At 44.9% G+C, this 26,360-nt stretch overlaps 1 protein-coding gene across 1 annotated transcript in view; it reads left to right on the top strand.

The window, feature by feature from the left end:
- The window catches only part of LOC134609431 (transmembrane channel-like protein 2), a 107,712-nt gene that overhangs the window by 60,716 nt on the left and 20,636 nt on the right, over positions 1-26,360 (top strand). Inside the window, exons 13-14 of the mRNA XM_063453108.1 lie at positions 10,972-11,039; positions 25,575-25,814. Coding sequence (XP_063309178.1) covers positions 10,972-11,039; positions 25,575-25,814 — 308 coding nt within the window. The remainder of the gene's footprint in view (positions 1-10,971; positions 11,040-25,574; positions 25,815-26,360) is intronic.

Raw genomic sequence — 26,360 nt, 5'->3', positions numbered from 1 at the left:
TGCCGACGTACCATAACATACCACCCAAAATGGCTTAAACCCTGACACCTCTGACCATAATAACGCAAAACTGCAGGGGACTCAATGCCCCAGAAAAGAGATTTCATCTTTTGAGAGATCTCAAGAGACAACACGTCTCAATTGCTCTCTTACAGGAAACCCACCTGAGGACGGAAGCGAACTCCCTACTTAAAAACCGACATTACCCACTGAACTTCTACAGCAATCACCCCACATTGAGGAAAACAGGAACTGCTATCCTGATCGCTGCTAGCCTCCATTTTACGGCTACTGACCAACTAGTGGACGCTGACGGTAGATTCCGCTTTGTAAAAGGGGACATGGCCGGGAAAACCTACACAATAGCAAACATCTATGCCCCGAACTCGGGACAAGCTAGCTTTATTCGCAGAACACTGATGAAACTGGCCAAATTCGCAGAAGGAGTCTTGATACTGGGAGGAGACTTAAATGTCCCACTAGACCCCCTGACGGACACATCAATGGGATGGTGTAGTGTACCAAGCTCGACCATAAAGACCATCCTAAAGTCCCTCAGAAACCTTAGGATCATAGACACGTGGCAGGCGTTCCACCTGGTGGAACGGGACTTTACATACTACTCCATACTACACCACCGATACTCCAGAATTGACTACATCTGCATACAGCAGGAGGGACTCACCTACCCCAGGAAGGCTGACATCCAACCTACGCCCTAGTCGGATCATGATGAAAGTGCGATGAAAGTGGAACTAGAATCACCCCTATTCCGCCCAACCAGGGTGGCCTGGAGACTCAATGATGCCCTGCTCCTAGACGAACCAACGAGAACGCAAGTGGCTGAACATATCCATCAGTACTTTGAAGAGAATACTACGGAAGAACTGTCAGGCATGACTATCTGGGAAGCGCACAAAAGCGTCCTGAGAGGACACCTAATACGAATAGCAACACAGAAGAAAAAAGACGCTGGACAACATCTAGGAGACCTCACCCAACAGATAGCGGACCTGGAACAGAGACATAAAAGGACTCAACGAGACCAGACATACAGGGATCTAACCAAGAAAAGAAGACAGCTAACGTAGATCATAGAACGCAGATACGCTAGACAGATACAACGCTCAAAAGCATTCTTCTACAAGCATGCCAACAAAGGTGGGAAATTGCTTGCCCAAATGCTAAGGGGTCCGCAAAACAGGGCCCTGGTACACACCCTGCGAACCAGACGAGGCAGACTGACGCAATTCCCGGAAGAAATCGCGGAAGAATTCAGGTCCTTCTATACAAACCTATACAACATCAATGACCCAAACGGAGCCACCGTCGCCGCGCGAAAACGAATGGACACAGTGAACTACCTGCAGGACTTCAACCCCGACGCCCTCACCCCGGAATAAGCGGAAACGCTTGATGCACCGGTGACAGAAGAGGAGGTCAAACTAGCCTTGAAAGTAGCGAAGAATGGTAAAGCACCCGGCCCGGACGGTTGCCCGGTAGAATACTACAAGAAATTCAGTGATGAACTGATACCGGAAATGGTAACAGCACTAAATAGCCTGCGAGACGGGGCATCCTTCCACACGGAATCGCTAGCGATACAACCACATCTCATGGCAGGGACGAATCACGGTTGTATTTGATGAATATCCTCCCCAGAGTACTCTACGTGTTCCACACAATCCCCCGCATAATCTCTCCAGACGGCGATCCTTAAATACGTTTGGAAGGGGTATATAGCACACGAAAAACGGTGCCTTCCCAAAACATGGGGGGGACTCGCACTACCGGACCTGAACAAATACTACCACGCAACGATTCTACAGCGCATTAGGGAACTCCACACAGCCACCCCCCCACAAACGATGGATCACACTGTGCAAAGACTTAGCAAACAACCAACTACACCAATAAATCTGGCATAGCGGGGACAAGGCCTCAAATTCACTAGGGGAAGACTCCCCCATCGCACAAACACTCAAATCCTGGACCAGATTGAGGAAAACACCTTACACAAACCCCCTCACCTAGCCCGCTGATCCCCATCACCCACAACTCGAACATAGGAGACGGACTACCACCGTCAGCGTGGCCACTGGACAATTACCCTCATCCCAATACATACGTTACTGACAGAAACTGGGCTGAAGACCCCACGGGAAATGTCAGATGGGAGGACAATTACCCTCATGCACCAATTCCACTATGCCCAGCTCAAACACTTTTACCACAACCTACCACACAAGAACAAGCTGCACAGGAACCTAACATGGTTTGAACAGCTTTGCTTCCAGACACCTGAGGCAGATGGCACTGTCTCGACCGTATACCAACGACTGGCAACAGGCGTGAGGGAAAATAAGGATATATTCAAAAGGCAATGGGAAGACCTCTTAGACAACACGTACACTGAGGGACAATGGGAACAAATATTGCTGCTACAACACAAGAGCTCATCAAGCATGAACTACCAGGAAATGAATTACAAGCTGCTATCCCACTGGTACCGCACGCCGACCCTACTACATCGGATCAATCTGACGATACCGGACACCTGCTGGAGGTGCGAAAATGGAACCTGCGCTCTCAAATATATCTGGTGGGACTGCGACAAGATCCAACCTATGGGAAACCACGTGGAAATTCTACAATTGTAAAAGTGTTTATACCTACTTCTGCTGTACTTCTCACTCCATTAAATATTTTTCAGGAGAAGAATCTAGTGACCAAAATGACTAGGGGAAATAAATATATACGAAGATATAAGATAAGGGATAGAAAGACGAGGCTAGAAGAGACCACACATGTTAATTTAGGAGGTACCTGAACTCAAATCTCTATGAACTGTAATTCTTGTCATTAGTCAGGTGATCTGACTAAAGCTACTTTGATATGTACCAATGTACAAGGTACTGACCTCCTGTGGGGTGCAGTGTAATTTAAAGTTATGATTCTTTGCCTTCAACTAACTGTTTTAATTGTGACATTATGAAGTGAATCATTAAAAAGAGGTAGACACTTGTGTGGTGGTGGCTACGCTGTTTGTGAGATTCTGTACAGCAAGCATGTCAAACTCAAAGGCTAGCACGGGCCACATAAACAAGGTTTAAGTTTATGTGGGCTGCAAAAAAAACAAAAAAACTTACATTTTTATAGAAAGATAGGTTTGTTTTGAAAAAGAACTCTATAAAAAAAAATCAGCATCCTCCTCTGCTAAACCCCAGCCCCCACCTCTACTAAACCCCTTTCCGCCCCTCTATACTAAATCCCAGTCCTCCCCCTCTATACTAAATCCCAGTACCCCCTCCTCTACTAAATCCCAGCACCCCCTCTACTAAACCCCGGCCCTTGTTTTAAATAAATAAATAAATAAATAAACAATATTAGCCAACAAGCAGACTCCACTCACATTGGCGCTGCCTGTATGCGACTCTGGAGTCCAGTCTCTGGTATACCCCCAATGGCACCGTCCGCACCCTGTGCCAAAGTGGATCCTCCCGCTACTCCTTGCAACCCTGTGAAGGTGGAGAACGTTGATGTCACATCGGAATGTGATATAGCATTGCATGCCTCCGTGCACCTACAAGTCCTCTACTGTCCAGCCACGGCCATCGCAACACTGACCAGCACACACAGACACACTGACAGACATACACACACTCACACTCTCTGACAGACTCACACACAGACACACACACTCTCTGATGCACCCAGCATCACTACAGAGGGAGGGGGCGCGCGCGTGGGAGCAGTGAGGAGCAGGAAGACTGAGCTCCCCTCGCTGCCGCCAGGGACCTCTCCTCCAGCCAGAACCGGGTAAATTTGAGCAGTGTAGGCACCTGCAATGTAAGGAAAGCAGGTGCCTACTCTGCATTAGTAATCATGGCCGCAAATATATTAATTGTGGGTTGCATGTGGCCCATGGGCTGCGAGTTTGACATGCTTGCTGTACAGAAAATGTCTGTTTAGATTAAGTGTAGTATTCTGTTTGTAAATAATATATATTTAACGTAAATACACAGGTGATATTAGAAAAGAACTAAAAGCATAAAATGAATAACTCAAAAATGTTTATGAAGCAATAAAGAATACAGTGACTATAATAAATGTAGCTGCTAAAGGAATGTGAAATAAACCGCACAGTATTTTGTCTCCACCTAGTGTTCAGAGAGAGGTATTGGTGAGTAGACTGATGCAGTGTTGGAAGCAAATTATCCAACTTACTGGTACGGCCTGCATGGTGGTAGTAGACCATTAAAAGATTTATGAAATATGCATTAACAAAGTATATTTGTGTCAAAAAGAATAAAAGAGAAAAAAGTATCAACCAAAATAACCATGTAAGTGTTCTTTATGCAAATCTTCTGAATATGAAGAATTTATTTGCTAGTCCAAACATATGGTAATATCCTGAAGTGTTACTTGTTATTTTTGTGCAGGATATTGATTTTTGGTGTGATTTATTCTTTATGTATCTTTGTGACATCTGCATCTTTGTACCTGTTATAATGTACCTGGGGTGCATTTCTAAAAGTGTTGGAAAAGACAAATGTGGAGCAAAGATCTGAACCATGGGCGTCCAACCTTTTGGCTTCCCCGAGCCACATTCAGGAAAGAGAAAGTTGCCAGGGGCTGCACATAAAATATTTAAACTTTAACCCCTTAAGGACCAAACTTCTGGAATAAAAGGGAATCATGACATGTCACACATGTCATGTGTCCTTAAGGGGTTAAACTAATATAATTAAACTTTAAAAGCAATTTTATATTTTTATATTTCATTTGTTTAGTAGATGACTCCCTTATTTGTTGCACTTTTGTGTGATTGCCATAGTTAAGGATACCATACTAGGGAGCTATCTACTAAACACATACACATGTATATACATATACACATAACTACGGTTATACACATATACACACAATCACAGATACACACACACACACATAATCACATATCTACACACACTTAAAAGCACATACCTATACACACACACAATCACAGACATATACACACATGCATTCACAGACATACACACACTCACAGACATACACATAATTACAGATATACACACAGACATACACACAATCGCAGAGCCACACACACATACAATCACAGACCTATACACACAATAAACTATATACACACACAGACATACACACAATCACACACATAATCACAGACATACATAAACACAATCACAGACCCACACACTTACACATACAATCACATACACACACATACAATTACAGATCTATAAACACATTCACAGACATACACACACACACCATCACAGACATACATAAACATAATCAGACCCACACATATACAACCACTGGCACACAATCACATACTCACATAATTACTGGCATACACACACAAAAATCCCATTCCTACACACAAATTTAGTAATTAAGAAGTCCACTCAGCCTCCCTATCTTGCTTTGGGGGGACTGGAATGGATCCTCTCCCTGGTGGCCAGTGGCTGCTGCTGTGATTTCCTGACAATTCTCTCTGCAAACTTTGTAGATAATTGGTCCACTCTTACAAACAATTGTGCCCAGGACCTGATTTACCATAAATATATAATTTCATGCCCCCACCAGCCCAGACATGTTACAATTACAATTATTTATTTAATGCCAACAAAATCTGCAGCACTTGCAAAAGGAATACAAGGCAAACAATTAAAGGGATACTCTAAACACCAAAGCATATTTAGTTTAATGACGCAGCTTTAGTTCATAGGTTATGTCCCTACAGTCTCACTGCTCAATTCTCTGGCATTTTGGAGTTAAATCACTTTTTTTCCGGGAGCGGAGCCTGACCTTCATGTGGAGCAGACATGGTGTGCTTGAGTTCCTGCAAGTTGCACAGATTTGAGGGTTTTAACCCTGGCTATGAAAAGACTGAAAAACGCTAAAGAGCACTACTAACAATGGGGATTCCCTGCTGTTCAAATTCAGGCCCTGATTGAGTCTATTATCCACCAGGGACCTATGCAATGCTTCCGCAGCCTACTCTGGATGGAGCTTGGAAGTCATGGCCGATTTTCTCACTCCCAAGTTACTCCAGCCTCCTGCAGGGCTTCTACCCTCTCCTCCCCCCCTCTGGACTGGAGGGGTTAACCAGGTCTCCACTGTTCGACCCTCAGCTACCAATACCACACTTACCTCTTGCTTTCAAGGAAGCACGAAATCTGGTGGCTCAATACCTGTGTTGAATGCTCAAGATGGCGGCTGCGTCAACACACAGAACCTAAGCACACTGATTTATGGACACTATCCTGTTTCAGCTGCATGCGATATTTCATGACTTTTGGCTGAAGTTACAGCAATGCATGCAACCTATACTACATAAGCGGAAGAGGGGAACAAAGTGTAGCAAGCTGAAGCTTTGGAGTGGGACCCCTCTGGGCAACCTTAATGTACAAGAGCCACGCAAACGGAGGATCGCGCACCATTCACTGAGCATACCATCTCAACCCTCAGTCTACCCTGGAAGGGGGAGAGACTTGGCGCCAGTGGGCACCCAAGTCTGTGGACTAGTGATGCTGGCCAACACGCAGGCCCAGGACCAGGAGGAGAGCCCTGCCCTACAGAGTTTTAAGGGATACCCACATGGACTATCCAAATGCCCTTCTTGCATTCTCGTTTTGGCAATCAGCTGATCCAGAAATCACCTGCCTGACTGGTATAGGCTGGACTTGGGCATCATGGCAATCTGTCAGACCTCTGCCAAGTTACTTATTCTATGAAATTATGTTATGTTTATTTTCACTTATTTTTTCTCTTCTTCTTTATGAGAGCAGTTCCAATGGTCATATTACCTATCAGCTATTCCCACTCATATCTTACTACCCTCAGTCGCTGGCAGAGTTTTAGCTAGCATGTGCCCATCACCTACCTTTGGTTTCTTTATTGTGTTATTATCTGCCATGCTAAGACAACTCTATTTTGTGTTATATTATAATATTAGCATTCTCTGTGATTATACAAACATTGCTTCATGTCTCTAGCCTTTTTAGCCTCGATTATGGTCAGCATAAAGATATGAATAATTAGCATGTTGTTTAGCATGATATTACTCTCATAAAAGTGTTGTTATTCTGAAAGCCATGTTCCAGTTTATGTTATATTTTATTGTTGTTGGACCTGTCGTGGCTTTGCATGCTTACTTGTAATCATTTGCACAACAAAAATAAAAATAAATTTAAAATAATATATATATTTTTTGTTTATGCAGTCCTAGCCACACCTCTCCTGGCAGTGACTCACACAGCCAGCTTGAAAAAAATCATTTTTTTTATTTTCAAACAGAGTGTGTTTACTATAGAAGTTGTTTTTTTTTTTAAATCTCCTATTCCGGTAATCGAACTTTAATCACACACAAGAGGATCAGTAGAGCAGAAAAAAATACAATTCTAAAACCATCAGACCTCTCTTTACAGGAAATGTGTACAGAGAGTGTGCAGGTCCCATTGAGGCAGGTGTGGCTAGGGCTGCATAAACGAAGTGATTTCATTCTTAAATGGCATAGAACTGAGCAGTTAGACTGCAGGGGCATGATCTATTACTAAGCTAAAGTTATTTTGGTGCTTATAGTGTCCATTTAATTCTTACAAAACGTGGCAGACATCAGCCACAACATTAAAATCACTAAGTGAAGTGAATAATATTGATTATATCATTACAATGGCACCTGTCAAGGTGTAGGATCCATTATGCAGCAAGCGAACAGTCAGTTCGTTCTTTAATATCATGTGTTGAAAGAAGGAAAAATGACAAGCAAAAATATCTTGGTGACTTAAAGGACCCTCATGGCCCCCTCCCGCTGGGCTGAAGTTGGAGAAAGGGGGTTAAACACTTACCTTCCTCCAGCACCGGGCTCCCTCAGCGCTGGGGACTCTCCTCCTCCTTTGGACGTCATCGGCTGAATGCGCAAGCGCGCGCATTCAGTCAGTCCATAGGAAAGCATTCTCAATGCTTTCCTATGCACGCTGGCATCTTCTCACTGTGAAAATCAATGAAAAGTCAATGAGACAGCCACTAGAGGCTAGATTAACCCATATGTAAACATAGCAGTTTCTCTGAAATTGCTATGTTTACAGCTGCAGGGTTAACCCTAGAGGGACCTGGCACCAAGACCATTTCATTGAGCTGAAGGGGTCTGGGTGCCTATAGTGGTCCTTTAACCAAGTGCCAAACAGTGATGGCTAGGAGGCTGCGACAGAGTATCTCCAAAACGGCAAGTCTTGTGAGGTGTTCCTGATATGTGTAAGAGGACGAAAAAGAGAGCAAGGGTGGAACAGTGCTACAGAAACTAATCACAAAAAGGCTGCACACATGAAAATAGGGTAACCCTCAAACCCTTCAGGAGAAAGCTAAACAAACTGAACAAAGGATACAGGTAGCACCAAATAAAACCAATAAGTAACTAAAATAGCAGTAAAAGTATATAAAATATTCAATAAAAATACAAAGGTACCAAAAAAGTATTTTTAGGCATAAAAGTCTTCAAGTGTTCAAAAGGACGTCTATGGAGGCAGATCAGGGGCAGAGCCAGCACAATCAGCCCTGGCCAATCAGCATCTCGTCATAGAGATGAAGTGAATCAATGAATCTCTATGAGGAAAGTTCTGTGTCTGCATGCAGAGGGAGGAGATACTGATATGTTGTGATGCACACTATTATTATTATTATTATTATTATTGCCATTTATATAGCGCCAACAGATTCCGTAGCGCTTTACAATATTTTGAGAGGGGGGGGATGTAACAATAAATAAGACAATTACAAGAAAACTTACAGGAATAATAGGTTGAAGAGGACCCTGCTCAAATGAGCTTACAGTCTATAGGAGGTGGGGTATTAGAAACATTAGGATAGGAAATATCAAGTAGGAGTGAAGCAGAGCTGGAGGAGAGAGCAAAGCACTATCCCATAGGGACAGGTATGTAAGGGAGAGATTACTCTGGGAGGCCATACGCTTTCCTGAAGAGATGGGATTTAAGGCCCTTCTTAAATGATTGAAGACTAGGGGAGAGTCTGATGGCAGTAGGCAAGTTATTCCATAGGAGAGGAGCCGCCCGTGAGAAGTCCTGCAAGCGTGAGTTGGCCGTACGGGTGCGAGCAGCGGTCAGGAGGTGGTCGCGGGCAGAGCGGAGGGTACGAGGAGGGGCATACCTCTGGATCAGTGAAGAGATATAAGAGGGGCTGGAATTGTTCAGTGCTTTAAATGTATGGGTTAGCACTTTGAATTGACTCCTATAGGATACAGGGAGCCAATGTAAGGACTGGCAGAGGGGCGAGGTGTGAGAGGACCGACTGGATAGGAAAATCAGTCTAGCTGCAGCATTCATTACAGACTGTAGCGGGGCAGTACGGCTTTTGGGGAGACCAATCAGGAGAGGGTTACAGTAATCCATGCGGGAAATTACTAGAGCATGGACAAGCTCCTTGGTAGCATCTTGCGTAAGAAAGGGGCGGATGCGGGCTATGTTTTTGAGTTGGAACCTACAGGACTTGGCAACAAACTGGATGTGAGACTCAAAGGTGAGACCAGAGTCAAGTATGACGCCAAGACAGCGCGCTTGTAGGGATGGACTTATGTGGATATCACTGACTTGAAGGGAGAGTGAGAGAGGAGGATCAGTATTAGGAGGAGGAAAGACAAGGAGTTCAGTTTTAGAGAGGTTAAGTTTGAGAAAGCGTGACGACATCCAGTCAGAGATGGAAGAGAGGCAAGCAGTGACACGTTGCAGGACGGCCGGGGAGAGGTCCGGTGAGGAGAGGTATATCTGAGTGTCATCAGCATACAGGTGGTAGTTGAATCCAAAAGAGGCAATAAGTTTTCCAAGAGAGGCAGTATAAAGAGAAAATAGAAGGGGACCAAGGACAGAGCCTTGGGGAACTCCAACCGAGACAGGGCGAGGGGAGGAGGTATCCTTGGAAAAGGAGACACTAAATGAGCGTTGGGAGAGATAGGAGGAAAACCAAGAGAGGACAGAGTCACAGAGACCGAGTGATTGAAGAGTTTGAAGGAGGAGAGAATGATCAACTGTGTCAAAGGCAGCAGAGAGGTCAAGGAGAATTAATATGGAGTAGTGACCTTTGGATTTAGCGGAGATTAGGTCATTAGTCACTATAGGCAAGACTGAGATAGGAAGCAGCTCTAGCAGCCATCTGAGGAGTGGCCAGTGAAGTTATCACTAGGCTGTAATGTAAACAATGCATTTTCTCTGAAAAAAACTTGTTTACAGCAAAAAGCCTGAGTGGTATGATTCTACTCACCAGAACAAATGCAATAAGCTGCAGTTGTTCTGGTGACTATAGTGTCCCTTTAACTATATTCGTTTTAATTGCTTACAAATACCACATAATAGCACTGACCCAAACATGTTGTTTACTGACCCAAAATGCAAAATAACGTGCAGCCAAAAGTAACAGTAAATAACTGTGTTATTTAGCAAAATAAAACCTTTTTTACACTATCTGTATCCAATCCAATACAAACAAATACATTAGCACTTTCCTGGTTTCCTATTTAGCTTATCCAATGGGTGTGTGTTTGTTTTTAACCTTTTAGAGCAACCCCTTTTGTCTCTCTTCACAATACTTAATATATCATAATTTGCATTATAACATGACTGTCATTTGCAAATATTTAGAAAACAGGTCTGCCAAAAACGGGGTACACTGTGTCAGACTTATGCAATGTATGATCATATACTGTAACTAAATCCCCATTAATGTTGCCTAGATGAAAAAAAAATACAAAAAAGAAAAACTAATAAAATCTGTAAGCTTTGAAGTTGTGGTTTAGTAGATGAGTGAGTGCACTGGATCTTGTGTATTGTATCAAATATTTGCATCTCATATCTTCATGCATTTTTTGTATACATGCACAATATTTGCTAAAGGTAAACGTGTTCCATTTGACTTACTTTTTCATTATTTTACATGCAGCCTTCATATGCAGAATTTGATATCAGTGGGAACGTGTTGGGATTGGTCTTCAACCAAGGCATGATCTGGTAATATTTCACCTGTATTGCAATTGGCTGGCTTCTTGTATTTTTACATACATTTTAATATATGATTTGAAAGGGGATATGATTTATTAATAAGAAATTGTTAAATATACCAAAGTTAGGCTTTTTTCTTTAAACATGTGGTGCCTTCAGGGTCTACTAATTTTGTTTCTAGGTGTCCCTATTTTGGGCTGAAATCCCTCTGTAGGAGCTCAGTATTCTTGGCTAGTGATGTCACGAACATAAAATTTTCGGTTAGCGAACGGCGAACGCGAACTTCCGCAAATGTTCGCGAACGGGCGAACCGCCATAGACTTCAATGGGCAGGCGATTTTTAAAACCCACAGGGACTCTTTCTGGCCACAATAGTGATGGAAAAGTTGTTTCAAGGGGACTAACACCTGGACTGTGGCATGCCGGAGGGGGATCCATGGCAAAATTCCCATAGAAAATTACATAGTTGATGCAGAGTCTGGTTTTAATCCATAAAGGGCATAAATCACCTAACATTCCTAAATTGTTTGGAATAACGTGCTTTAAAACATCAGGTATAAATGTTCTTGTTATATGACATGCATGATACTGTTGGCTGACGACGGAATACCTGTGATATATCAGGGAAACTGTAAATACTAATGTCATATATTCAATATACAACAAATATTGTATGCTAGACTTTCAAGACTAACAAGACTTTCGCACAAAAATAAAGTATTACAAAAAAAACCATCAGGTATGATGTTGTATCGATCAGGTAGTGTAAGGGTTACGCCCGCTTCACAGTGACAGACCAAACTCCCCGTTTAACGCACCGCAAACAACCGCAAACAGTCCATTTGCACAACCGCAAACTCCCCATTTGCACATGTTTTAGTGCAAACTAGTCTAACTACTAATATAGTTGAAACATGCTACTTTTATTCATGCCAGACAACCATGCAGGCCAGACTAACAAACATGCCAGGGTCAATCATAGTTAACCACCTCAGATAGTAACATGACTCCCTCTATATACAGAGTAAACATGGCTCCCTCTATATACAGAGTAAACATGGCTCCCTCTATATACAGAGTAAACATGGCTCCCTCTATATACAGAGTAGCATGGCTCCCCTCTATATACAGAGTAGCATGGCTCCCCTCTATATACAGAGTAACATGGCTCCCCTCTATATACAGAGTAACATGGCTCCCCTCTATATACAGTGTAAACATGGCTCCTCTCTATATACAGAGTAACATGGCTCCCTCTATATACAGTGTAAACATGGCTCCTCTCTATATACAGAGTAACATGGCTTCCCTCTATATACCGTGTTAACATGGCTCCCTCTATATACAGTGTAAACATGGCTCCTCTCTATATACAGAGTAACATGGCTTCCCTCTATATACCGTGTAAACATGGCTCCCTCTATATACAGAATAACATGGCTCCCTCTATACAGGGGCGTACCTGGAGCATTTGGCACCCAGGGCGGATCCTTTATTTGACACCCCCCTCCCCAACTTTGAAATGTAAAAAACACCTGCAATTTTTTTAAAGTGTGTGTATAGTGTATGAAGTGTATGCAGTGTGTGTATAGTGTGTGCAGTGTGTGTATAGAGTGTGCATTGTGTGTATAGAGTGTGCAGTGTGTGTATAGAGTGTGTGTATAGTGTGTGCATAGTGTATGCAGTGTGTGTATAGTGTAGTTGTATAGTGTGTATGCAGTGTGTGTAGTGCATGTAGTGTATGCAGTGTGTGTGTAGTGTGTGTAGTGTGTGTATAGTGTGTATGTATTGTGTGTATGCAGTGTGTGTAGTGTGTGTATAGCGTGTGCATAGTGTATGCAGTGTGTGTATAGTGTGTACAGTGTGTGTGTATATTGTGTGTATAGTGTGTGTATAGTGTGTGTATAGTGTGTACAGTGTTTGTATGCAGTGTATATAGTGTGTGCAGTGTGTGTATAGTGTGTGCAGTGTGTGTATAGGGTGTATAGTGTGTGCAATATGTATGCAGTGTGTATAGTTAGTGCAGTGTGTATGCAGTGTGTGTATAGTGTATGCAGTGTGTATGCAGTGTGTGTAGAGTGTGGATAGTGTATGCAGTGTGTGTAGAGTGTGTGCAGTGTGTGCATAGTTTGCAGTGTGTGTAGAGTGTATGCAGTGTCTGTAGAGTGTGTATAGTGTGTGTAGAGTGTGTATAGTGTGTGTAGAGTGTATGCAGTGTGTGTAGAGTGTATGCAGTGTGTGTAGAGTGTATGCAGTGTGTGTATAGTGTGTGTAGTGTGTATGCAGTGTGTGCAGTGTATGCAGTGTGTGTGCAGTGTATGCAGTGTGTATGCAGTTTATGCATAATGTGTGTAGTGTGTATGCAGTGTGTGTAGTGTGTAGAGTGTATGCAGTGTGTATAGTGTGTATGCAGTGTGTATGCAGTGTGTGTAAAGTGTGTGTAGTGTGTATGCAGTGTGTGTATAGTGTGTGTGTACAGTGTGTATAGTGTGTATGCAGTGTGTGTATAGTGTGTGTAGTGTGTATGCAGTGTGTGTAGAGTGTGTGTAGAGTGTATATAGTGTTAGTATAGTGTGTGTATGCAGTGTGTGTGCAGTGCATGCAGTGTGTAGCGTGTATGCAGTGCGTGTATAGTGTGTGTATGCAGTGTGTGTGCAGTGTATTCAGTGTGTATGCAGTGTGTGTAGAGTGTATGCAGTGTGTGTAGAGTGTATGCAGTGTGTGTAGTGTGTATGCAGTGTGTGTATAATGTGTGTAGGGTGTATGCAGTGTGTGTAGTGTGTATGCAGTGTGTGTAGAGTGTATGCAGTGTGTGTAGTGTGCATGCAGTGTGTATAGTGTGTATGCAGTGTGTATGCAGTGTGTGTATTGTGTGTAGTGCGTATGCAGTGTGTGTATAGTGTGTGTGCGCAGTGTGTGTAGTGTGTATGCAGTGTGTGTATAGTGTGTATGCAGTGTGTGTAGAGTGTGTGTAGAGTGTATGCAGTGTGTATAGTGTGTGTGTGTGTGTGTGTGTGTGTGTGTGTGTGTGTGTGTGTGTGTGCAGTTTGTGTGCAGTGTATGCAGTGTGTATGCAGTGTGTGTAGTGTGTATGCAGTGTGTGTATTGTGTATGCAGTGTGTGTAGAGTGCATGCAGTGTGTGTAGAGTGTATGCAGTGCGTGTAGAGTGTATGCAGTGTGTGTAGTGTGTATGCAGTGTGTGTAGATTGTATGCAGTGTGTGTAGTGTGTATGCAGTGTGTGTAGTGTGTATGCAGTGTGTAGTGTGTATGCAGTGTGTGTAGAGTGCATGCAGTGTGTGTAGAGTGTATGCAGTGTGTGTAGAGTGTGTGCAGTGTGTGTAGAGTATATGTAGTGTTTGTAGAGTGTATGCAGTGTGTGAAGTGTGTATGCAGTGTGTGTAGAGTGTATGCAGTGTGTGTAGAGTGTATGCAGTGTGTGTAGTGTGTATGCAGTGTGTGTAGTGTGTATGCAGTGTGTGTAGTGTGTATGCAGTGTGTGTAGAGTGCATGCAGTGTGTGTAGAGTGTATGCAGTGTGTGTAGATTGTATGCAGTGTGTGTAGTGTGTATGCAGTGTGTATAATGTGTGTAGTGTGTATGCAGTGTGTGTAGAGTGTATGCAGTGTGTGTAGTGTGTATGCAGTGTGTATAGTGTGTATGCAGTGTGTATAGTGTGTATGCAGTGTGTATGCAGTGTGTGTATAGTGTGTGCAGTGTGTAGTGCGTATGCAGTGTGTGTATAGTGTGTGTGTGTGCAGTGTGTGTAGTGTGTATGCAGTGTGTGTATAGTGTGTATGCAGTGTGTGTAGAGTGTATGCAGTGTGTGTATAGTGTGTGTGTGCAGTGTATGCAGTGTGTGCAGTGTGTATGCAGTGTGTGTATAGTGTGTGTAGTGTGTATGCAGTGTGTGTAGAGTGTATGCAGTGTGTGTGCAGTGTATGCAGTGTGTGTATAGTGTGTAGAGTGCATGCAGTGTGTGTATTGTGTATGCAGTGTGTGTATTGTGTATGCAGTTTGTGCAGAGTATATGCAGTGTGTATAGAGTGTATGCAGTGTGTGTAGAGTGTATGCAGTGTGTGTAGAGTGTGTGCAGTGTGTGTAGAGTGTATAGAGTGTGTGTAGTGTGTATGCAGTGTGTGTAGAGTGTGTGTAGTGTGTATGCAGTGTGTGTAGTGTGTATGCAGTGTGTGTAGTGTGTATGCAGTGTGTGTAGAGTGTATGCAGTGTGTGTAGAGTGTATGCAGATGCAGTGTGTATGTTGTGTGGAATAAGTGCTGCCACTTACCTGTCCCTCCCGTCCTCCTCGACTGGTGGTCCGGTGGCGGCGGGGTGGTCCGCCCCCGCGTACCACTCACTAGGGGGGTGCCCGGGGCGAACTTTCGCAGGGGCGGCAAATGCCACCCTGTGTCTTGTGTAAAGGGACCGGCCGCTAATAAGACTATCTACCCGAGTTTCCCATCCAGCAGCAGCAGGGTCCTCTGTTCTCGCGATCCGCGAGAGCGTTGCTATGGCAACGTCCTCGCGATCCGCCAGAGCGTTGCTATGGCAACCCACGGCAACGCTCTCGCGGATCGCGAGAACAGAGGACCCTGCTGCTGCCGCCCCCCCCCCTTAGTACGCCACTGCCTCTATATACAGAGTAACATGGCTTCCCTCTATATACTGTGTAAACATGGCTCCCTCTATATACAGAATAACATGGCTCCCTCTATATACAGTGTAACATGGGGTCCGTATAAAACAATAATGGGGGGGACCTCCTGTCCTCCCCCCCACCCCACCCCTGAGCGGCGGGTGGGGGTCCTAAGTAACAATAAGAGGGGGGACCTACTGTCCTCCCCCCGGCCCCCACCCCTGAGCTGCGGGTGAGGGCTCTATAAAAAAATAATGGGGGGGTCCTTCCCCCCAGCCCCCACCCCTGCGCGGTGGGTGGGGGCCCTAAAAAACAATAAGGGGGGGACCTACTGTGGGGGCCCTAAATGAAAATCTCCCCCTCCCCCATCAAAGGTGACTAGGGGTCCCCAAACCCCTAGTCACACACCCAAATAAAAAAATAGTGAGGTGGGAATAAAATTACTACCCTGTAAAGTAAAATTCAACTTACTATTAAACGTCTTCTTTTTTCTAAAATCTTCATTTTTCAGCCCCAAAAAAGGGCAACTAAAAAGCCATCATACCCGTCGAACTTAAAAATAAAATAAAAAACCCGAGCGCAAAAAAAAAAAGAATCCATCTTCACCCATGGAGGGCTCCGCGCAGACTAGGGTATTAACATATACCCTATTGTTACAATTGTTACTTGAAAAGCATGAGGAATGCCGTTGGGGTTCCACATGCTCATTTGTTATACCTCCATGCACTACAAAAATAAAGAATTAAAAAAAATAATAAAAATAAATAAATAAATAATAATACAAAAATAATAAAAAAAAATGTATGCAGCTTCCAAATGAATCTAAAATGGATGCTGTCCAGGAGGTGGGAGAGTCTGGGAGGGAGGGTCTGCTGCTGATTGGCTGGAATGTGTCTGCTGACTGTGAGGTACAGGGTCAAAGTTTACTCAATGATGACGAATAGGGGGCGGATCAAACCGCGCATGTGTTCGCCCGCCGTGGCAAACGCGAACACGCTATGTTCGCCAGGACTATATTTTTAGTTCAACATTTTTTTTTAAACATTTTTTATATTCTCATTCAGCATGGTAGTGATACAACTTATGAGGAATGCATGATAAGTGCACAAGTAGGTACAGGTTATCAAGCTCAGACAGACATGCTGAATGAGGTTTTTTATGTTTTGGAGACTATTAACAGAAAGAAACGATCAAAGCGAAAAAGTAGTTAATAAAAAATACCAAAGTAGTGACATCTACATAGGGTACAGATTGTTAACCCCTTGTGGGCTTGCATACTGGTTTGCCAGTGATCATCAAGGGGCTCTGTTCCCTCCTGGCTGCCGGCCTAGTGCTCGAAAGTTTACAACACAAATGTCGTTGTGGGAGGTGAGGGAGGGGATAACAAATCCTGCGTTGAGGCCTGATAGTTAAGCTTAGCCTCTGACCAAGTGTACTCAGCAGATGCGTTATCCCGTGTGTCACTTTGTTTTAAGTAAGAAAAAACATAGGCATTTATATAGGAAACAAATAAACGCATAAAACGGCAAAAGAAAACATATCAGATATAAGTATATAGTGGTGGTGCGAACCACGGTGTGAACCAGTTCGTATCGGTGGTAGGAGGGTGGTCTTCGATTTCTGGAGTTAGTCCCCGAACATCCCTGTACTTGAAGTTTGATTGCATGGTACAGGTGGGAGAGTCCTGTGTTTCTCTTGCCCGGGAGACCAGCAAGGTCTAGCTGTTGCAGGAGGGATTCCAGTTCCGGATAGCTGCGGGACCTGTAGGCAGTCCCCTGGTGTGTGAACAGGATAGCCTTTGGTGTTTCCCCAGGAAAGGTATGTCCTTGAGGCTCAGCTGTTGTAGTAGCGGCTGCAGGGTTTTCCTCCAGGTGAGGGTGCTGCGTGTGAGGCCTGGGAACATCGATAGCGTAGACTCTTCAAGGGTTAAAGGAATACTTGTTAAAGGAACATGTATTCCTGACCCTATAATGTTAACACCACCATCTAGTCCCCCTGGGCCCCTCATGCCTCCATAAATATAGTAAAAAAAACCTTACTATATTCAAGCCAGAAGCTATAACTCTGCATGCTGTTTGCCTAAAAAAAAAAAAACAGTCTGCTGACATCATCAGAAGTGGTAGCCTGATCCAATCACAGTGCTTCCCCATAGGATTGGCTGAGACTAACAAAGAGGCAGATCAGGGGCAGAACCAGCATGATTCAAACACAGCCCTGGCCAATCAGCATCTCCTCATAGAGATGAATTGAATCAATGAATCTCTATGAGGAAAGTTCAGTGTCTGCATGCAGAGGGAGGAGACACAGTGCTGCCCTGTGCTCTACTGACAGCAGATCTGAGTGGATTGAGGAGTTTTATGCCTCAATCAACTCAGAAGTCCCTCTGGTGGCATTCTGAGTGACTGCAACTGGAGGTGTTCTTAGCTTTCAATGTAAACAATTTTCTTTTTACATGAGAAAGGCTGCAGGGAGCTAAAGTTCTCACCTGAACAACCTCATTAAGCTGAAATTGTTCAGGTGACTATAGTTTCCCTTTAAGGGGTTCTGTCCTCGGACCGCCACTTGTAGCAGGGCTTTGTCCTGGAGAGACTGGAACCTGATGATAAGGTGTGCTGTAGGTGCTGGGTAGTGCCAATTTTGGCTTGGGGAGGCAAAATATGCCATCCAGCCTCAGCGCCTTTGCTTGTTTAGGTGGTAGGAGGCATGCTATGAGTCGTCTGACATAGAGTGGCCGGTCAGTGAGGCCGATAGACTCCAGAATTCCATGGATTTTTATGTTATGTCTTCTCCGCTGGTCTTCCATGGTGCCCATCCATTCAGCAGTGGCAAGCTATTGCTGCTGTATTTTTTCGATCTGCCGTTAGACGATGGTAAGCCTAGTGTTGTGGGTGCTTGTAATAGCCTCCAGGAGGACAACCTTGGCCGTTGCGTCCTCAATGGCTTCCTTGAAAAAGGCCATATCTGTGGCGATGTCTTTGCGCAGATCTGCCAACATAGGGGGAGCAACACAGCACAGCACGTAGCAAGCAGGGCTAGAAGGTCTCAACCTGCAAACAGCCTACAGATCAGGTAATTGAGTGGAGGGCCCTAGTAGTGATGAATGGGGGGTGGAGGGGACTAGATAAGGGACTCTAGTAGTGATGAATGGGGGGACACTAGTAGTGAGGGATGGGCGGCCACTAGATGGGGGACTCTAGTAGTGAGGAATAGGGTGGAGACTATATGGGGGACTCTAGTAGTGAGGAATGGGGGGACACTAGATGGGGGCTCTTGTAGTGAGGAATAGGGTGGAGACTATATGGGGGGACTCTAGTAGTGAGGAATGGGGAGACACTAGATGTGGGGAACTCTAGTAGTGAGGGATAGGGGGGAACTCTAGTAGTGAGGCACGGGGGGACACTAGATAGGGGGACTGTAGTAGTGAGGAGTGGAGGGGACTCTAGTAGTGAGGAATTGGGGGACTAGATTGGGGGGACTCTAATAGTGAGGGATGGAGGGACACTAGATAGGGGGACTCTAGTAGTGAGGAATTGGGGGAGCTAGATGGGGGGATTCTAGTAGTAAGGGATGGGGGGACACTTGTAGGAGGAGAGCTAGCTGTGTCCTGTGTTGGGACATCTGTAAGCACTACACATTCAGGTTTTTTTTTTCCTGAATGGTGACATTTGTGCAGGGCCGGTGCAAGGATATTTGCCGCCCTAGGCAAAAGAAGAATTTGCCGCCCCTCCCCCCATGTGACATCACAATGCCCCACCCATATGATCTGCCATATGAACTAACACCAGTGCTGCACACTGTGTTTACATTAAAAAGCCTGCAGGGACAGGCTATAGACACCGGAACCACTTCATTAAGCTGCAGTGGTTCTGGGGACTATAGTGTCCCTTTAATGTGAGGTTAATTAGAGATTAGTGTCACTAATACAGGGCTCGAGTCCTGCAGGAACCCCGTTCCCGTTTGTGGGAAAAAATGCCGCCCCCAAATGCCCCTGTGTTCCCCCTTTAATGGGGGGCCCAAGAGGTGGCCTAATGGCCACCTGAAGGACCCCCCCGGCCGGCTCTTGTCTCGCTGTCAGACGCGGCGAGGGAGCTGTGTTCTCTCTGCTCCCTCTCACCGCGCGCCGTTTGCTGGTGCTGGGAGCCGGAATATGACGTCATTTCCGGCTCCCGGCATCAGCAGACAGCCCGCGCGGCGAGAGGGAGCAGAGAGAACACAGCTCACTCGCCGCGTCTGACAGCGAGACAAGAGCCGGCCGGGGGGGTGAGTGAGCAGTGAGCACAATGGCGTTGGCGTGGTCCCCTAATGTTGAATGCAACATTTCACAATGCACCATTCAAACCGGATAAAGTTGCAATGAATGAAGCAGGTGTGTAACGTGAATTGACAGCCATGCTACCTTGGCAAAGGTCCAACAAAGCTGAATTGTTATGGCTATACATTGTCTGGGAGTGTGTGTCTGAGTGTATGTATGCGTGTGTGTGTGTGTATGTGTCTGGGAGTGTGTGTGTCTGGGAGTGTATGTGTCTGGGAGTGTGTGTGTGTGTGTGTGTGTGTATGTGTCTGGGAGTGTGTGTGTGTGTGTGTATGTGTCTGGGAGTGTGTGTGTCTGTGAGTGTATGTATGTGTATGTGTATGTGTCTGGGAGTGTGTGTGTATGTGTCTGGGAGTGTGTGTGTATGTGTCTGGGAGTGTGTGTGTGTGTGTCTGGGAGTGTGTGTGTCTGTGAGTGTGTGTGTGTGTGTGTGTATGTGTCTGGGAGTGTGTGTGTGTGTGTGTATGTGTCTGGGAGTGTGTGTGTCTGTGAGTGTATGTATGTGTATGTGTATGTGTCTGGGAGTGTGTGTGTATGTGTCTGGGAGTGTGTGTGTATGTGTCTGGGAGTGTGTGTGTGTGTGTCTGGGAGTGTGTGTGTCTGTGAGTGTATGTATGTGTGTGTGTATGTGTCTGGGAGTGTGTGTGTGTGTCTGGGAGTGAGTGTATGTATGTGTATCTGTGTGTCTGTGAGTGTATGTGTGTGTTGGTGTCTGTGAGTGTGTGTGTGTATGTGTCTGGGAGTGTATGTGTCTGGGAGTGTGTGCGTGTGTGTATGTGTCTGGGAGTGTGTGTCTGGGAGTGAGTGTATGTATGTGTATTTGTGTGTCTGTGAGTGTATGTGTGTGTTGGTGTCTGTGAGTGGGAGTGTGTGTGTCTGGGTGTGTATGTGTCTGGGAGTGTGTGTGTGTGTGTGTCTGGGAGTGTGTGTGTGTGTCTGGGAGTGTATGTGTGTGTCTGGGAGTGTGTATGTGTCTGGGAGTGTGTGTGTGTGTCTGGGAGTGTGTGTGTGTGTCTGGGAGTGTATGTGTGTGTCTGGGAGTGTATGTGTGTGTCTGGGAGTGTGTGTGTGTGTGTCTGGGAGTGTGTGTGTGTCTGGGAGTGTGTGTGTGTCTGTGAGAGTATGTGTGTCTGTGAGAGTATGTGTGTCTGTGAGAGTATGTGTGTCTATCTGTGAATTTGTGTGTCTTTGTGTGTCTGGGAGTGTATGTGTGCACCTGAGTGTGTGTGTACGCCTTTATATATGCATACAAGTTTTGGGTTTTTTTTGGTGGTGGGGTGGGGGTGGAACTCGAGTGAGTTCCCACACTTTATTCCCCAGGACTTGACCCCTGCACTAATAATATACTAGATTGCCTACTTACAACCAGATGAAGATGGTGATGGGCACTGGCTGCAGTTTGGCTCCACTGGTCTGGTGTAGAACCGGATCTCTGGAGGCTGTTTGTAACTGCGGTCACAAAATTCAATGTGCTGGGAGAACAGGAAGCAGCTCCATTTTTTGAGGCCCCTTACACAGCTCAAGGTCTGGGCCCCAGGGCCTGACGGTGAGTATGCCCATAAGGCCCACCCATAAGTCCACCTATATGTTCCACCCATTAAATTCGCTCACAGGGAGTGTAGTGTGTAGGGGATGTGTTATGTGTTATTGTAGAGGATCTAATGTGTGTGCTTATGGAATGTAGTGTATAGGCATACCAGTTTGTGTAGGTGATGTAGTGTGTTTGTGTGTAGTGGAAGCAGTGTGTGTTTGTGGTTGTGTGTAAGGGATCCATTGTGTGAATCTGTGTTTGTATGCATAAGGGATGCAAGGTGTGTGTCTGTAAGTGTGTGCATTGAGTGTGTGTAAGAAATGCATTGTGTTTCTGTGTGTATGTAAGAGAAGCAGTGTGTGTGTGTGTGTTTGCATGTGTGTGTAAGGGATGCATTGTTTGTTCTTGTGTTTTATAGGGATGCATTCTGTCCCTTAGAGCTCTCCCCTGCCCCTTAGTGGTCTCTCCTCCCCCCCACCCTCCCCTAGGGGTCTCTTCTCACACCCACCCACCCTCCCTGTGTTCTCCTCACCTCCCCTTCTCCTCATCTCCCCTTCTCCTCACCCCCTCTCCTGTATTCTTCTCACCTCCCCCTGAGTCTTCTCACCTCCCCCCTGTTCTCCTAACCCCCTCTCCCTGTGTTATTCTCACTCCCCTCTACCTGTGTTCTTCTCACTCCCTTCTCACTGTGTTCTTCTCACTCCCCACTCCCGGTGTTCTTCTCACCTCCCACTCTCCTCACCCCCTCCCTGTGTTCTTCTTACTCCCCCCTCCCTGTGTTCTTCTTACTCACCCATCCCCTCTTCTTCTTACTCCCCCCTTTCTTCTTACTCGCCCCACCCCTCCTTATTCCCCCTCCACTTGTCTTCTTCTTACTCCCCCCTCCACTTGTCTTCTTCTTACTCCCTCATCCCCTTGTTTTCTTCTTACTCCCCCACCTTCCCTCTTCTTCTTACCCCCTCCCCTCGTTCTTCTTACCCCCTCCCCTCCCCAGTTCTTCTTACCACACTTCCCCAGTTCTCCCCCTGTTACTCCCCCCACCCCTCTTCTTCTTACTCCCCCCTCCTCTTGTCTTCTTCTTACTCCCCCTCCCCCTTTCTTCTTACTCCCCCCACCCCTCTTCTTCTTACTCCCCCCACTCCTATTACTCCCCCTCCCCTCTTACTCCCCCCTCCACTTGTCTTCTTCTTACTCCCCCTCCTCCACTTGTCTTCTTCTTACTCCCCCTCCCCTTGTTTTCTTCTTACCCCCCACCTTCCCTCTTCCTCTTACCCCCCTCCCCTCCCTCATTCTTCTTACCCCTCCTCCCCCAGTTCTTCTTACCCCCCTCCCCCCCAGTTCTTCTTACCCCCCTTCCCCAGTTCTCCTCCTAACCTCACCTCCCCTGTTACTCCCCCTCACCCCTCTTCTTCTTACTCCCCCTCCCCCCTTTCTTCTTACTCCCCCCACCCCTCTTCTTCTTACTCCCCCCACTCCTTTTACTCCCCCCCACTTGTCTTCTTCTTACTCCCCCTCCTCCACTTGTCTTCTTATTACTTCCCCCTCCCCTTGTTTTCTTCTTACCCCCCACCTTCCCTCTTCTTCTTACCCCCCTCCCCTTCCCTCCCTCATTCTTCTTACCCCCCTCCCCCAGTTCTTCTTACCCCCTCCCCCAGTTCTCCTCCTAACCTCACCTCCCCTGTTTCCCCCCACTCCTCTTCTTCTTACTCCCCCCTCCACGTGTCTTCTTCTTACTTCCCCACCCCTCTTCTTACTCCCACCTCCCCCCTTCCATCTTACTCCCCCCCACCCCTCTTCTTCTTACTCCCCCCATCCCTCCCCCTTCTTACTCACCCCTCCACTTGTCTTCTTCTTACTCCCCCCCTTCCCCTTGTTTTCTTCTTGCTCCCTCACCTTCCCTCTTCTTCTTACCCCCTCCCCTTGTTCTTTTTACCACCCCTCCCCACCCCTCCCCACCCCTCCCCCAGTTCTTCTTACCCCCCCTCCCCACCCCTCCCCCAGTTCTTCTTACCCCCCCACCCCAGTTCTCCTCCTAACCTCACCTCCCCTGTAGCGTGGCCGAACTCCTCTCCGGTCCGCGGTACAGGAGTTTCTGTTTCTTGTACCTGGCCGGACTGACAGGAAGTGCACACTGAGTGTGCACTTCCTCTCAGTCCGGCCGGGTCGCGGACCGGAGAGGAGCTCGGCCACGCTACAGGGAAGGGGAGATGAGGCAGTGCGGCAGCCGCCTGAGCACTCTTTATAGAGCGCTCAGGCGGCTGCAGCATTTAAAGGGCCGCCCCCTCCTATATGGCACCCTAGGCGGCTGCCTAGTTCCCTTATAGGAATCGCCGGCCCTGCATTTGTGTGCTATGTGCTCCTATGTCTATAAACACAGATATCTTTATTTGAATTAACTACAGATTAGTTTCTAACACACACACACACATATATATATCTTAAATTGAAAATAATTTTTAGTTTTATATTACTATTATTTTATTTTTCAAATTTTATTGTAACACACCAGAAGTGGGAAAAGGTGCTGTAATACAACCAAGGCTGTGCTGAGGCTGGTGAGAATGGGTGCTGTTTTAACTCTGTATCACTGCTCATTTGTGGTCCATAGAATTCACTTAAGGTACAGGATACAGTTTCATAAAGATACATGGATCAAGGCAGGTCTCGACAAATCCCCGGCGCCACGGCGGCTTAGAATTTTAATCTAACTTAAAGTAGTTTTATTATTTTGTTCACAGCATTTTCTTCTTTCCAAATGTATTTTTATTTTACTCTTATTTCACTCCTTCTGATTTACATACTGTGATGTCATATACTGTGATGTCTCACATAGATAATTAATTATGCAAAATAGTATGGCCGGTATTTTTTCTAAGAAAGGTGGCAACCCTACCAACAGAACATTGCTTCACTAGAACAATCATGCAAATCATTTATGAAGTTAAATGCATTAATTTGGTTATAGCTCTTAGGGACCTAAGCAACTTGATGTGCTTTTATCCAGACTGCTGGCCATCCTAAATTATCTGCTGGAGGGAACAGTCAACTCTGGGGTACCATTGCAGTAAACTTCCCCATAGTACCAAAGACCCTAGCAAATCATCTTTAATTTAGTAATGCTGAATAATTTAATAATGCAGAATTGTAAGTTTAGGAAATTAGATATCATTTAGATTTTTTAATATCTGTCTGTATTGACTGATTTGGGAGATTGTATACAGGTTGATAAAAATTCCTAAAAGGTGCTCCTATATTATCTGGTTTTAATAATATCTCATCATCGTCAATGATTTTAGTGATTGTTCTTCTGGCCTTTTCTTTTTTTAAATGACTAGACATACGTTTATCCTAATACCCATATAGTACCGTCTCCTTTTTAAATATCTAAAATATATAAAAATATTAAATATTCAAAATCTAGCCAGCTGTGACACAACTACTCAATATGTTGTGGTTAAATAAAATAAATAATTGCAGCCAACCCCACCTACTGGCAGTGTAGCACTGAGTCAAGCTTAAATACCAACTTAAAATAACTCCAGGACCACTCACCCAATCACATAAATTCCAGGTATAGAAATGGGTCACAGCATTGCAGGCATGGGATTGGGGGATTAGGTCTATTTTCAACTATTGATCTGAGTAGTGTCAAGCTTCACTCATGCTTAGTTATTATTCATTATTATAAAACTCCATTGCATGCAATATGTACATGACCCTAACGACTTTTGAAAGACATGTTTGCACATGCACACATTGAAAAGGGTACCTCCACACTATATGCCCATTTATGTAACAAACACTTGCACCTCCTATTTACCAAATATTTATTTGGGAACCCTGAGATCTCACTACTGATAGCCTTGGAGGTACATAAATGCTTAAGTGCCAGACATTACATTAACGTATGCACACATGGAAAGAAAGAAACAAACCATAGGATGAAAGAGCTGTTAATTTGTTAATTCATTCACAGTAAACTGATCAATTCTGATAATCCTTATCAAAGATATGAAAATTAAAATATGTAAATGGCCTAATAAAATACGTTATTTTTTTCATTACAGGATGGGCTCGTTTTATGCTCCTGGTTTAATTGGAATCAATGTCCTTAGGCTGCTAACCTCCATGTACTTCCAGTGCTGGGCAGTTATGAGCAGCAATGTTCCTCATGAACGTGTTTTTAAAGCCTCAAAATCAAATAATTTCTACATGGGGCTGTTGCTGCTTATTCTTTTCCTAAGTCTTCTGCCAGTGGCCTATACAATAATGTCGCTCCCACCGTCCTTTGATTGTGGACCATTCAGGTATAGTAAGTGATATTGTATTGCAATTTGTGTTATTATACCGAGCCTGATGAACCTTCAGACCTACACATTGGGAGAATATTATATAGATATGGCAATACTGCAATACACTGCAGGTCAGATAGCTCAATTGTTTGGTGTAGAGATATAGTATTTGTAGTAAGTGTTCAAACTTCAGGGTTATAGGTTTAATTCCTGACTGTGTAACCTTAACTTCTCATTATTTCAAAGTAGCTGAAATGTATTCTTTCTTGTAAAATATATTGATGATATAATTATATAATAACAAAAGGAAAAACCCTCAGGCACTCACTGTGATCATTTCAGGCAGATTTAATAGACACAGCAACGTTTCAACCTGTTCCCAGGTCTTTATCAAGCTTGATAAAGACCTGGGCACAGGTCGAAACGTTACTGTGTCCATTAAATCTGCCTGAAATTATCACAGTGAGTGCCTGAGGTTTTTTCCTTTTGATATCTGTTTTATACCATGTGGTTTATGTGATTGAGTGCAACCCTGTTTTTTTCTTTTGGTACATAATTATA

The sequence above is a fragment of the Pelobates fuscus genome, chromosome 4, assembly GCF_036172605.1.
Source record: "Pelobates fuscus isolate aPelFus1 chromosome 4, aPelFus1.pri, whole genome shotgun sequence".
Lineage (NCBI taxonomy): Eukaryota > Metazoa > Chordata > Amphibia > Anura > Pelobatidae > Pelobates > Pelobates fuscus.
This window is presented reverse-complemented; position numbering and strand designations above follow the sequence as displayed.